The sequence below is a fragment of the Erpetoichthys calabaricus genome, chromosome 1, assembly GCF_900747795.2.
Source record: "Erpetoichthys calabaricus chromosome 1, fErpCal1.3, whole genome shotgun sequence".
NCBI lineage: Eukaryota > Metazoa > Chordata > Cladistia > Polypteriformes > Polypteridae > Erpetoichthys > Erpetoichthys calabaricus.
Genome location: NC_041394.2, coordinates 156,681,103 through 156,696,559, shown reverse-complemented (window position 1 = coordinate 156,696,559; position 15,457 = coordinate 156,681,103). Strand labels below are relative to the sequence as shown.

Below are 15,457 nucleotides of genomic sequence, written 5' to 3'. Positions count from 1 at the left end.
AGCTGCTATTATCATATAACAAAAACATACATTTGATACGAGTCTGTAACAACCTATGTAAATTTATGGTACTTGTAAAAGATGTTTATATGAATGTCTGTTTGCATGTAAAATTAACATGTCATTTGAATTTTTTTTTTTTTTTTTTTTTTTTTCTTGGATTCTTAAGTAAAACTAAAACTGAAAGAAAAACGTCATTCAAATTAATTCTTAACCCTTTAACCGCCAACTCCCTAAATATTCCCCAAGCCAGGCGAAATCTGAACAATTTTTGTTTTTTTACTTTTTTACATTTTTTTTACATTTTTTACATTTATTCAAGCAGTATTGACCACTAAATGTTGTGCAAGTTGCCAGTGTATACACGAAATCTATAAATGTAACCTGAATTCTCAGCTAAGCAAAACATCTTGATACCAAACCGTGCCCTTTTCAATGGTAGATACTGTCGAAACTGTAAGCGGCCCTTCCACGACAATAAACTTTCATCAACTGCAACTGACGGTCCTGGCATGTAGGGCAACTGAAATGCTTCAAATAAATGATCAATCAAAGGACGTAGCTTGAACAAGTGGTCGCGGTTTGGATCTTTCTTATCTGGCTCGTTTCTGTTGTCATTCAAATGAAAGAATTTCAGCAGCAAAGAGAATCGGTTACGTGTCATGACAGCTGCAAAAATAGGTGTTGCATACATAGGATCTGTAGACCAGTACATCTCAATATCTGGTTTTCTGATTATTCCCATCAACATCAAAATCCCAATGAATTTTTTCATTTCGTTTTCATCAGTGTCAAACCAAGCACGAACACGGGAATGTGGAGGTAAATTGGGATTTTTCTCAATAAACTGTGCTGCATACAGATTTGTCTGATGAACAAAATGTCTAATCAAATCAGGTGACACAAACAGCTCATAAAACTGCTCAGCAGTGTAATTGTTTACATCAACAATAAAGCCACACGTTCCCTCAAACGAATGCAGAAAAGGTAGTTCACCACGGGCAGCAGCCCAGCTGAGATGCTGGGGATACACCCACTCAGCGCCGTCATCCGATGCGTCTTCATTCACAATATCATGCAGCGCATGTTGCTGCTCATCACTGTCACTAAAATCTTCTTCAGAACTGCTACAATCATGATCAGAACTGTCCAAAATCACCTGCAAAGCCTCACTTGAAGTCAGTTTACGTTTCGCCATATTCACAGCTGTTACATGCGAATCACGTCACATGACCGGCCAAAACAACCACAGACTTGTCGAAATACAACGTAGTAATAATACCCACGCCAAACCGTCAGTTATACTACTTGCCAGGCATTCATATAACCACAGGCAAATGTGCCGGATAATTCCGGCAGTATGGCGTTAGCATTAAAACAGCGGTGCCGGATATATCCGGCAGAGGGCGGTGAAGGGGTTAAATAAAGCTTAATTTGAATGATTTTTTAAAAATTTTGTTTTATTTTTGGATCCTTGAATAAAAAAAATCATTCAAATGTGATGTTGATGTGAATGTACGTGTGTGAGGAAAAGTAACATTCACCGTAGACACTGCGGTGTCTGTTTGCTCAACAAGACACCAAGAAGAATGATTGAGCTGAGTTTGTGTGTCTGCTTTTATCCCCTCTGCGCTAACTTTTACAGGTACCATAAATTTACACTGGCTGTTACAGACTCAAATCAAATGTATGTTGTTATATACTGTAACAGTAACAATAATAGCTGCTCGCGTCTCAAAACGGTAAATGTGAGGAGAACCCGGAATCGAACCCGCAACCTCTTGAGTATGAGGCAGCGGTCCTTACCTCTGCACCAGCCAAGTGGATGTGTCTGATTCATTTCGATTGATAGTTGGGCTTCAGTTTTTACACATTGCAAGTAACCTTTTTCGTCCGTTGTATTCTTGAATTTAAGTGCACTTGTTTTGTTAATACTTTTTGTGAAACTGTTTATTTGATATTTGGATTTCAGTCTTCACACATTGTAAACTTCACATCAGCATTTTGCCATTATTACTGTAACATGAGAAGTTTGTTTTAATTATGTGTTCAACAGTTCTTGCTTCGCATCTTCCTGTTATCCTACATCTACACAGATCATTGTAGACATGGAACACACGAAATGTATGTATTCCAAATAACAATATATTATTTACCCTATACAATTCCAGACACCTTCAGCACTGAGAATTTTGTGTCTGACTTGACTTCAGTGCAGTGACAGGGATATGCTTTACTCATGTTCTTTTAATTTAAAGTAAGAATGTGCAGTATCCAAACATGGGAATACAATCTTTTGCTGTCATAAGTTAACACTAGAATCCCTGAAGCCTACGAAAAAACTTGTTATCCCGGCCCACCTTAAATTCCTTCACATCTTTTTTTGTTTTGTAAATGTGTCGATCAGAGCAAGCAGCCTGCTATCCCAAACCCCCTCGATGGAGCTCAACTTGGGCAAAAAATTCTTCCAGCTCAAGGCTCTTCATCTGCGTGTGAGATGCCTGGAGTTGTATAGGGTAAATACAGTACAGTGGAACTTCGGTTTGCGAGCATAATTCGTTCCGGAAACGTGCTCGTAGTCCAAAGCACTCGTATATCAAAGTGAATTTTCCCATAAGAAATAATGGAAACTCGGATGATTTGTTCCAGAACCCAAAACTATTCATATAAAAATGATTAATACAAAATATAAAGTAAAAATACATAAAACAAATTAACCTGCACTTTACCTTTGAAAAGAATCATGGCTGGTGTAAGTGAGTTTCTAAACTCTTGTGGGATTGCACCCAACGGTACGACACACGGAAGAGCGTCCCAAAGCAATCGCAGTCTCCCAGCACTGTAGCAGTTCGCCATAAAAGCGAATCTGAAAATATCGCGGACATGCTATAAGCTCCTGCCGTCGATGGGTGATACAAGGAACATTATAAATGTGCAGTGCCCTGCCAGACTGCTGTGACTGTGTATAGGAGAGTGCAGATCCTGCTACAATAAATAACTGCTGTTTCCAGATGAATAAAGCTGGTGTTGCTAAAGTACTGAGACTCAGCTTCGTGTTTTAGGGTGCAAGACGGGGACTCGCTCGTCACAGCACACACGCGTGTGTGAGCACACACACGCGCGCACACAGTCGCTATGCTAATGCTGCAGTAAACGGTATCCGCTCGTACGGAGGTTGACTATATGAGTGAGGCACGCCGAATCAGACGGAGAATAGGAGACGATTGCCCACAATCCCGCAGCGAGAGAGAGAACCACCATCCGCTCAGTTGTGATCACATGACGCTCAGCAGACCAAGCGTATACATACTACTCATACTGCAAGACCTCGCCCGTTTATCAAGTCAAAATTTGTTAAAAATTTTTGCTCATCTTGCAAAACACTCGTAAACCAAGTTACTCGCAAACCGAGGTTCCACTGTATATCATTATTGGAATACATGCATTTCATGTGTGTTCTGTGTCTACAATGATATGGGTAAATGTAGGGTGACAGGAAATGTGAGGGAAGAAAAGCTGAACACATACCTGAAACAAACATTTTCCACGTTCTAGTAATGGCATAATGTGTTGGACCAAATAACAGTGTGCTCTTTTATTCAAGAATATAACCAAAGGAAAAAAATTAAATTTACATGTTGCTGTTAATGAGTTAAAAACCCAGCCTCAAATGTCAATCGACAAAGTTGATGTCATCTTGGATTGTTCACAGGTAAGAACTGCTGCATTATAAACAAAAGGTTTTGGGTTTGAGTCCGGGTGCTCCTCATTTTGAGTAGTGAGCTGCTGTTATTACTATTATATAATTAAAACATACATTTGATTTGATCCTGTAATAACCGGTGTAAATTTTGACTACTTGTAAAAGTGCCTTTTTTATTTATTTTTCAGTTTTATTCTGTCAGTGATGTTCACATGGTACAACAAACTTGCCTCTCCCTATTTGAATTAATGGCATTTTTTTCTCCATTCTTTTCACAACAGCAGCGATGACCACAGTTGGTGCTGTGGTTAATGTCTGCTCAGAACTATTTGTTGTACTGGCAATCAAAGATAAGATACCCCCATGACCGATATCGGACAATATTGAGGCATTTGTGCTTTGACAAACCTGTGCAGAATGTGTGGGGGGGGGAAAATGACATGTTCATGGCAATCCTACTCCTTATTTAGGAAAAGATCCCAACTCTGCTTGTCACTGTAAAGAGGGATGGGAACCTCCACATGTAGCAAAACTCGCTTCAATACACGTGCAGTTCTCTACGCTAGTGAGATGTACGGTGTATGCATGCATTAACTCAAAAGATAAACTGCATACAAAGATGTATGAACACGTGGAGATCCATGACCATCGCAACTTACTGTGCCTGTGCCAAAACAGAAGGGACAACTGAATTGGGCACAAATATCTTGATAACAAGGAACCTACATGATGGGCAGATGAACTTCAAATGTTTTGCATACCTTCCTTACATTTTCATGACCGGTTGTGTCATATTCAGCCCTTCGTTCATTATTCTGGCACAAGTGTAACCAGCCTCTTTGAAATTCACCATTTGAAATACATGCCTGCCATGTCAGCTGCGCCGTGCAAATGGAGAAGAGCATGCAAAAATATTTCTAAGTCTGACATTTTCAGAGCACAACCCTTGCATCCAGTATAGGCGCATGAAGTGTATAAAGCAGCCTTTATGTGGCTCATGGATATCCAAGGGGGAGCCTGGACTGACGGACTTAACGGAACATCTGCTCAACAATTAAAAATGGCCTTTTGGATCCATTACAATAAGAGTTTAAATGATTTCATTCGACACTGGCAAACTAAGTGGAAATGCTAATTGCCAAAGCCTATTTTTAGTCACATTTATGACCATTTTAGTTGCAGTCTGAAGCCCTGTGAAGGGTTATATATATATATATATATATATACAGGTTCAAGTATGTCCTGCATTTCATTAAATCCTAGGGAGCAAGTGCCCCCTCTTGGAGACAGTGCCAAGGCTGGAAAGTTGTTCCAGAATAATGATAAAAATATGCCATGTCGGGAGAATTCAGCTGTTAGAAAAATGGTCCTTATTTCCTTTGCTTGCCTGGGCAGTATATGAAGGATTGAAGGGGTGCCTCCACACGCACTGATGTAGTGGATGTTATTTTATATAGTTGTCGTCCTTCATTGAGGCTGAGGCCAACTTACATGTTGTTGGCATGTGAATATGACTCCACTTGCATGGGCCAGATGCACTGCAACTCAATCTGTTTCTGAGAAAAAGAGGACAATGCAATTGTCTAATTTTAAAAATTACATGTGTAACAGTGGGCACATTTGAAAGTGTACACTCTACATTTTCTGATGTTTTATCTAGTTTCTGTGATAAAGTAGATTGAGTGTTTAATGGAAGTAGAAAGTAACATGCCTCTAAACAGTGTCCAGAAGGTTAAGTGTCTCTGGCACTTTTCTGTTTTGGGATTGCCTTACAGTCTGTTTTCCGGTCTAAAACCTGTAACTTCAGTCTCTCCATTCTGTCTTTTAATATACTCCCTTTTACTTATATTTCACCCTTCTTGGGCAAGGGTACAGTTGATGAGCATTATTCAAGCCTGGATGCACCACTGGTTAAAATGTTTAAGTCCTCCAAGGTCTTTTCTTGCCAATTTCATTGGGAATGCAGATGTGTCTTGTCTAGGTGATGGCAGAGATCTTGGGCGTCATGTATAAAACGGTTACAACAACTAAAAATATATTTAGTAATTATTTTATTTTTAGCCTTTTCAGCTACTTTAATAATTTTTAGTTTTAGTTTTTCATTTCAGTTTTAATTATTTCAGTTTACAAAAATATTTTTGTTAATGGTTTCAGTTTTGATTTTAGTTTTTAACTATAATAACCTTGTTGCATATGCCCATTTCCACGCTGTCATCGAGATGTATAAAAAATGTGTGTGCGCTCGTATTCAGCCTATGATGAGCTGGTGCCTCATCCTGGGATTGTTCCTGCCTTTCGCTCAATTCTTGCTGGGACTGGCATGAATGGATGGAATAATTAAACCTATATAATGAAAAATTTTCAGTGTTCTTTACAAGTTACAAAGAATCGGCATTCTAAATTTACATCTGGTATTACATTTATTACAGGCGCTCATTGTGTAGTGATTGGTTGTGTGGAGAAAGAAAATGGAAGGAGAGGAATTGTGGGTTTGACTGACAGTACCGCTGTAATTAAGCTCATCCAGAGGAACATCCATTAAATTCCTAGGACACCTTACCACAATATCTCTTAAAAGTGATTGCAAAAGCAGCTGTACATTCAATGCAGAGAACATGTATGGCAGTTGTGACAGGGCTCCAAGATGTATGAATGAGTATCCCACTGGTTTAATTGAAATAATGTGTAAATCTTGGGCTTGTGAACTGGTGGTTGGGGACATGGACCCATAATTCAATGCATGCTCTTCTGAGCTGGCATTCCTTATTGCAGCCATGCTGTCTTTATCAAACTTAACAAACCCAAGTTCCTATCTTCTTTCCCCACATAATAAATGTCTTCATGATGGTAAAATAGTTATAAAATTAGAACACGGAGGGTTCAGAAATTGTAAGGAACATGAAAAATCTTAGTTATACATGTTTGTTTGTTTGTTTGTTCTATCCAGAGTTGCACCCGTTGCAACAAGCCTTGTGCGCAAGGCAGGAACAATCCCTGGACAGGACGAGCATACACATACACAAGTAGCATCAATCACCAAACCTCCCCTAACCTGTAAAACTGTGGAAGGAAATCAAAACACATGGACGAAACCCACCAGGTAAACATAGAAATTCCGGGTAGGGAACACCCAGGACATGATCCATCTACTGCAGGCAGCAGCGCTACTGTTATGCCACTGTGCCCCCCCATGTTTAATACAAGCTTTAATGTATTTCATCATGAAAGTGATACCAAGTATATATCATAGTATTCTAAAATGTTCAGAAAGCTGTAATATCCTGAATGCAATGTATTCTATTTTTTTTTTTTTATTTATTTATTTTTTTATATTATTGCGGCCACTGCATGACTTTCTGAGCTTGAACTTTTGAGTGCCTCTGACAAGCTTTGCTAGTTGAAGTAATTTCCTTTTGTTACTTCTACCACCTCTTAAGCCACCAAATAGTATGTTTTTTCCTTGCCTCCACTTCACTAAGCAGGACCTCCCTTTCACATTCACAGAATTTTTTTTTTATATATATATAACTGCAAGTGCTTTTGCCTTTGTCTTTTAACAAAAAAACTGAATGGAAGGAGTTATGTATATTGATTTGCAGATTCAATATGCATGTGTGTTAAAATTCCCATTGATTGGGATTTCTAAAGGGAAAGTGTGTGGAACTTTGCTTACGTACAGTTTTATGCATTTGAATGTTTTTGTGTACAGTGGAACCTCTGGTCACGAATGTTTCTGAACACGTACAAATCGGGTTACGACCAAAAAGTTCGCCAAACTTTTCATCTGTTCACGACCACACACTCAGGTGATGAACAAAGCAGTTTCCCTTCCAGTTTCTACGCGCCAGTGATTTACGCACGTGTTCAGTCTAGTTAGTTTACTATTACACTGTGCATTCTATGGTATAATTAACAATTTTTGTGCTTAAAAAAACTTTAAAAAATATACATTTACATTCAGCTTGTGCGGTCCGGAACGGATTAATTGTATTTACATACAATCCTATGGGGGGAAATTGCTTTGGGTCACGACCAAATCGGGTTACGACCAGATTTTTGGAACGAATTACGGTCGCGACCCGAGTTTCCACTGTGTGTGCATTTCCACTTTTGTCCGTATGTCATGTTTTAGTTTGTGTAAAATTCAAAGTGTTATGCATGAGTCTACTTGCGATTTGATCTGTGCAGCACCCATCTGAAACCTAAAGGCATCTGTCTACATGGAATTAACATGGATTTCGTGAGTAAGAGCTAGTCTTAAAACTACTGCCATGTTTATATTTTAAATTTGTTTTTCCCAGGCTGATGCTTATTCTAATTTTAATTATCTCAAACTGTTAAGGTGGTGTTTCACTTTCTGAAAATAACTGTTTTTTTTTTTTTCTTTATATATAGAGGTTCTAAAAGGATTAAATAAATAAAAAAATGCAAATTTCACCTCAGTAATTCAGTTTTAATACATAGTGGTTTGCACTATTTTCAGTTAAAAGATGCAAACATATAAAAATTTCAGCAGCTGAAATTATAATCACTTTAAACAAACAGTATTTAGTATTACTATCTTTTAAAAAAAAAAAAAAAAAAAAATATCAGTGTAGCTCATCTTTATTGCAGCTAGTTAATAACTTCAGTTTAAAAATGGCTGCAATTGTTGTAGCAGCTTGCTATTATTTAAAGTTCTTATATAATTTTTTTTCTTTTCCATTTAAAGTTCAGTATACAGTAATCCCTCCTCCATCGCGGGGGTTGCATTCCAGAGCCACCCACGAAATAAGAAAATCTGCGAAGTAGAAACCATATGTTTATATGGTTATTTTTATATTGTCATGCTTGGGTCACAGATTTGCACAGAAACACAGGAGGCTGTAGAGAGACAGGAACGTTATTCAAACACTGCAATCAAACATTTGTCTCTTTTTCAAAAGTTTAAACTGTGCTCCATGACAAGACAGAGATGACAGTTCCGTCTCACAATTAAAAGAATGCAAACATATCTTCCTCTTCAAAGGAGTGCGTGTCAGGAGCACAGGCTGTCAGAGAGAGAAAAAACAAATCAATAGGGCTGTTTGGCTGTTAAGTATGTGAAGCACCGCGGCACAAAGCTGTTGAAGGCAGCAGCTCGCACCCCCTCCGTCAGGAGGAGAGAGAGAGAGATCAATACGTGCCCTTCGAGCTTTTAAGTATGCGAAGCACTGTGCAGCATGTTGTTTCAGGAAGCAGCTGCACAAAAGATAGCAACGTCAAGATAATCTTTCAGCATTTTTAGACGAGTGTCCGTATCGTCTAGGTGTGCGAACAGCGCCCCTGCTCAATCCCCCTACGTCAGGATCAGAGAAAGTCAGCGCAAGAGAAAGAAATGTAAGCTGGGTAGCTTCTCAGCCATCTGCCAATAGCGTCCCTTGTATGAAATCAACTGGGCAAACCAACTGAGGAAGCATGTACCAGAAATAAAAGACCCATTGTCCGCAGAAACCTGCGAAGCAGCGAAAAATCCGCGATATATATTTAAATATGCTTACATATAAAATCCGCGATGGAGTGAAGCCGCGAAAGGCGAAGCGCAATATAGCGAGGGATTACTGTATAGAGATTTTGACATTTATTTAAACAGACTTCAGTTTGGCTTGTTTCAGTCACCATAAATTTTAAAAACTTGCCGTAGTCTGCACCATTTGCAATGAGGACAGGTGGAGTGTAGTGGGGAGTGAGTGCTCTGCAAAAAGGTGGAGTTAAATGAGAGAGTTCTCGGCTGACGTCCGCTTAAAGCACTCCACTTGCAGTGCTTTGAAACTGCCCATACACGCACAAACATAATAGTTTTCCTATTAGCTCACATTGTAATAGAGCAAATTCATTGGGCCTTTCTACTTCAGATGTGCCAGATTTGCAGGTGACAACTGGCAGTTACCACAATGCGGTTGTCTGGACTGAAATAGATCTTGGTGCGATTCCTTGACAGAGCACCTGGGAAGCCTAAAATCATTTTGTGTTTCAGCAGCAAAAGCATATTCAAAAATGCAAATTTATTTTCAGGTGACTGCTTTTCCTAAATTGACTGGGATGGGGTTGTCTGATTATCTTGACACAAAGACATACAGTTTAGGTTGCTTAGTGATTTTAACCCCATTTATGTGTGTGAATGAGTGTGCCCTGGTTTTGTCTAGTTCCTAGTGCACCAGGCTAATGCCTATTGGGGTAGGCACTGGTTGAGTGGGACTCGCACATTAAGTAGGATGGTTGTTTTTTTTCCGAATTCATAACAATTCTTTAGACCTAAAACTAGCTAACTTGAGAATGAGAGCTATATAAATGCTATATAAATAAAATTTATTATTTCTTACTGCTCATTTTTGTAAAATGAGATATGATTTCAATAGTTTTTATATAACTGTTTGTATATTTTGTTGAAGATTTTTTTTCTTTATTATTTTAGAGCTTGTTTTCAAAAGCAAACCACTATAGTTCGACTGGTAAAATCTTCCCAGGTCCACGGTTCCTGCGCCGTACTCCTGTGTCTGACCCAACCCATAAAGCCAGAATACCTTCAGTCAATGTAAACCCATTCACTCCAGAGCCTTTTAAGAAAAACAAAGAATCACAGAAGAGAAAACACATGGAGAATGATGAATGTGTGAGCAGGTATAATTTTTTTCCTTTGTTAGATTACAGTGTGCATCTGTATACTAGTTTAAACAAGTTAATATGAATCAGTTTTAAACATTTTTTGACCAAACTAGCTGTCTGAGCAAAATGCAGTGGGAAATGAAGTGGTTAAGTCTCATATTTGGGTTTAAACTCCTTAATTAGGTTGGAAACAAATTTGCTAATTATCTTATTGCACAAGGAGAGAATAAAATATGATCAGGACTATCGAAAGATGAAGATGTCTTTATAGAGCTAGCACTTCCTTACTGCATAAGTATATGAATATATAAGAAATATTAAGTTGCAGCTCTGTAGTTTTATAAAGAAAGCATAATTTTTTGTACTCCGTTGTATCTGAATAAGTGCCTTAAATTATGAGTACACACTTAAGCAGCGTGCCATTCATTCAGTTTTGATGCCGCCTGCATTTATATTGTACAGAATCGAAATAAGTGACACTCGGCTACCAGACCTCTTCTTGATAAAATCGCTCTGAAAGTTTTGCTGCATCTCTTAATGCACCACACTCTTAATGATATATACTAATAAATTCCAACAACAGTTACAACTATTCATACATAAAGCTCCAGGTAACGAGGTACAAGTCCTCTGATTAACCCTCTGATCACCTTGCTGTTCAGGTCTTTCAAAGTGCAAGCTGTGAAATAACCACAGCACATAATTTGTGAAAAACAAGTTCATGCATCATCACTTTTTTTTTTTCCTTTTGTTTGAGTGCAAGCCATTCCACTTCTGACAGATTGATTTAACAAAATGTCTTAAAAGGAAAAAAAAAATGTTAGTACAAATTCAGTACTAAATTTCCAAAAACATGATGGTACCAGCTTCTTTTTTTTAGTATCTGAACTACAAAGAATGTCTGTACTTAATTCAATCCGTGCCTGAAAGTAAACAAATTACTTGGGAAGGCACAGTAATACTTGAGAAAAACTGAGGTGGGAATCTTCTCTATCAGGCAACAAAGGTCTATAGCATACTTACAACTCTATTCTGTATATTGCACTAGTATGGTTATTTCACTAAAGGACATTCATTAAGTGTTTTACCTGATTGCTCTGGGACTGTTACATCTGTGCATGTAGACTGCATTGCCATTATGCCACATAATAAGGCATCTTCAATTACAGATGCCATTTGCAGGTTGCAGTCAGAGGAATGATCTTCTTTTCTTCTACCTTGAGGTCGATCTACTGTTTGTTTCATGCATGGTGCAGCTTATAGAGCTAGCGATAGTAACATGTTGCCATTCAACTTATTTGTGCTTGTTGGTGACACTTTCTCTTAAGCCATCAATTTAAGGGTTCTATGCAAGCCTCTTCCTCAGAGACCATAACTTCTTTCTCACAATATTCAAAGTTTTTTGCTTTTTGCCTGTCTTGTCTTGTTCCCAACTTCTCACCCTGCAGGTAAATCTATTCAATATGTGTTTGAGGTAGAGCTGAGACAAAGGTTGAAGATACCATCAATTGCACAAGTTGCAATTCATTTGTGACTTTGGCTGGTTTGCTCCCTTTAAAGTTTCCCCAGATATTGCTTATATGTGTGACAAAATGTGGGTGACTGATGACCAGGCTAATGTAACTTGTTAGCAATGTTACAATATTTTTTTTTTTCATTCACCATCCATTTTCATAACCTGCTTATCCTAGGCCAGGGTCATGAGGATTCAAGAGAATGTCCTCCCCTTTTGATATTTTATACTAATATATACCCATGCACTTCAACCTCCAATGGGAAGCCCCCAGCCATGTTGTGTAAAGTATTAAAGAGGAAGAGGAACAAGACACTAACTAAACCGATTACTGTCAGTAATTTGTTTTCACTTAATTGTTTGTAGGCAAATAGGAATGTGATTGTACTGTATACATGTGATAATAAATCAGAAATAAGCTGATTACTGCATGCACATTATTTTATGTTTTTATCTTGCTTTGCCTTTGTTTAAACGTTTTTATGTTGCACTTTGAGATTTACTGCTAATGTAAAGTGCCCCTATAAATAAAATGCATTATTATTATCATGTTGCAAGCTTGCAATATCAATTAACAACTCACCGCAGTATAGCACAAAATGTGCTATAACCAAGCCATGATGAAACACAACAGGGTTTTTTTTTTTATTTATTTTTTTTCCTCCCCCTTTCCAGAAAATAATAGGAAGAGGACAGCTGAGGACATTGTGTTTTGAGTGAGCTAAAGTAATTAGTATATTGTAGTTTCCTGTTTGTTAGACATTTATTCAAATCAATTTTACGATTAGGCAGATCTAAATTTAGTTTTGCGCCAAATAGGGTTGCAATTAACGACTATTTTGATCGTCAATTAATTGATTAGTTGGATTATAAAAATTTCATTTGAAATTAAAGAGTACATTAAATGGAACCATCACCAATTAAACAGATCTGTGTAAAATTTTCAGAAATGTTTCTTTTTTTTAAATACTTGCAGATATTTTAAAATACTATATACAGTAGATTTCAATGAAACATATACATAATTGAAAATAAACTAATAAATAGAAATAAAACACACATACACACAAGTTCCTTACAAACAACAGTTTTCAACAAATGACAAATGAACTAAACTCATAATTTGCCTTATGTTTTCAGAATCGCATCATTGTCAACCCCCCCCCCCCCCCCAGTTTCTGTGCAAGAGACGGTTTACTGACTAAGCATTGTGTAAATATCTGACCACCACAATATTTCACCACAGAAATCTGTTGCACCATCATAACTTTAATTTTTTTATTTAAATAAGTCTGCAGTATTGTTTGAAATTAGCTCAGCACAGGAAACATTGTTGTCATACGTTGGCAAAATTAAAATTGCACATTGCAGACTTTAAGGGTATTTGTATAAATTTTGGTTATAGCATGTACACGTGACATCACTTCCTCTACATGGTGCCCCCATTTCAGGGCATCATAATGTTTGAACTTACCCTTTCAATAATCGACCGTTTTACGTTTTGAAGAGAAAAAAATGAAATGTTTTTCATCATGTCATAACAGCATATAAATTATAATGGAAGAGGGAGGACTGACATAGACACAATCTGCTTTTTAATATTCTTTGAAAGAAACATTTATTTTCCTTTTAATGAAGGACCCTGATCAACTTCACTGTTGGGTTGAAGCTTGGAAGATGCCACTCTTCTTTTCAAGGGGGATTGCTGTCCTTGTGAGCCTTTGCATCTTACCAGACGCCACCTTTCCTTTGCCTAGTCTGAGTTGCACCATCTACCCTTCTGCTGTTTAATGCACCTCTTTTTAAGCACCTTCAACATGCATGGCATTGTTTTGCCTTGAACTGCCCTGCCCCCTGCAGAGACTCGCATGTTCCTTCTCTCATAGGTCGTGTCGCTGCAATAACAATGCAAAATTAAAATTTTAACAAAAGCAATTGGAGCTGTACAGCCATCTGATTCCAATGTCCATGATTTTTATTATATCCTGGGTTTTCTGCAATACACGTGTTTATATTATATCTCTTAAAGTAACACATTATCACTTTTAGGACCTGTGGGCCATGTGCTGGTTAATTGCGTGTGAATGTGAGTTTAGAGTTGTACTGGTATATACTGCACTGTGTCAGATGGACAAGTAACACAGGTGACTTCCTGATGTGCTCTGCCATAGTAAAATAACACAAAAGTTTCTAGTGGTTGACACATTTCTGTCGTTGTCTCAGTACTACTGGTGTGTCGCCTACTTCTGGGTCAATATCAGAAGTTAAAAACTGAATTTGGCATAACATGATTTAAAGTAGCAGAGTATGCAAATGTATAACAAATGCTCAATAAAGTCTCATCCAGTTGCGTCTGTATTTCCTCTCCCTGAGGAATTAAATGTTTTGTAAATTGTTTCTAATTGTGACAGTTTCTGTCGTACATTTTACTACTGCATAGTATAATTCAGCCCTCTGAATATAATGGTGGAATGAAGAGGATTTTTAAATGACTTAATAGCAAAAACCACTATATTAGCGCGTGTCTTAAAAACTGGTAGCATCCAAGTACAGTAATCCCTCCTCCATCACGGGGATTGCGTTCCAGAACCCCCCGCGAAAGGTGAAAATCCGCGAAGTAGAAACCATATGTTTATATGGTTATTTTTATATTGTCATGCTTGGGTCACATATTTGCACAGAAACACAGGAAGTTGTAGAGAGACAGGAACTTTATTCAAACACTACAAACAAACATTTGTCTCTTTTTCAAAAGTTTAAACTGTGCTCCATGACAAGACAGAGATGACAGTTCCATCTCACAATTAAAAGAATGCAAACATATCTTCCTCTTCAGAGGAGTGTGCGTCAGAAGCAGATAATGTCAGAGAGAGAGAGAGAGAGAGAAAAGCAAACAAATCAATAGGACTGTTTGGCTTTTAAGTATGCGAAGCACCGTGGCACAATGCTGTTGAAGGCGGCAGCTCACACCCCCTCCGTCAGGAGCAGAGAGAGAGAGAGAGACAGATAAAAACAAACAATCAAAAATCAATACGTGCCCTTCGAGCTTTTAAGTATGCGAAGCACCATGCAGCATGTCGCTTCACGAAGCAGCTGCACAGAAGGGAGCAACGTGAAGATAATCTTTCAGCATTTTTAGACAAGCGTCTATATGTCTAGGTGTGCGAACAGCCCCCCTGCTCAATCCCCCTACGTCAGGATCAGAGAATGTCAGCGCAAGAGAGAGAGAGAGAAAAGTAAGTTGGGTAGCTTCTCAGCCATCTGCCAATAGCGTCCCTTGTATGAAATCAACTGGGCAAACCAACTGAGCAAGCATGTACCAGAAATTAAAAACCCATTGTCCACAGAAATCCGCGAACCAGCCAAAAATCCGCGATATATATTTAAATATGCTTACGTATGAAATCCGTGAAGCCGCGAAAGGCGAAGCGCGATATAGCGAGGGATTACTGTAGTTTGCTTTTTAATATTTTTGTAATGACTCACTCTTTCTAAAATACAACCACCCCTGTGCCAAAGAAAACAAAAGTGGCCTGTCTCGGACTGTGAACCACCATTGGCACTTGCATCTGTAGTGATGAATGCTTTTAAGAGATTTGTTTGGGACTTATTAAACA

At 38.1% G+C, this 15,457-nt stretch overlaps 1 protein-coding gene across 1 annotated transcript in view; it reads left to right on the top strand.

Annotated features, from left to right (window-relative positions):
- Positions 1–15,457, top strand: part of wee2 (WEE2 oocyte meiosis inhibiting kinase) — a 112,703-nt gene that overhangs the window by 27,131 nt on the left and 70,115 nt on the right. Inside the window, exon 3 of the mRNA XM_028807900.2 lies at positions 10,137–10,342. Coding sequence (XP_028663733.2) covers positions 10,137–10,342 — 206 coding nt within the window. The remainder of the gene's footprint in view (positions 1–10,136; positions 10,343–15,457) is intronic.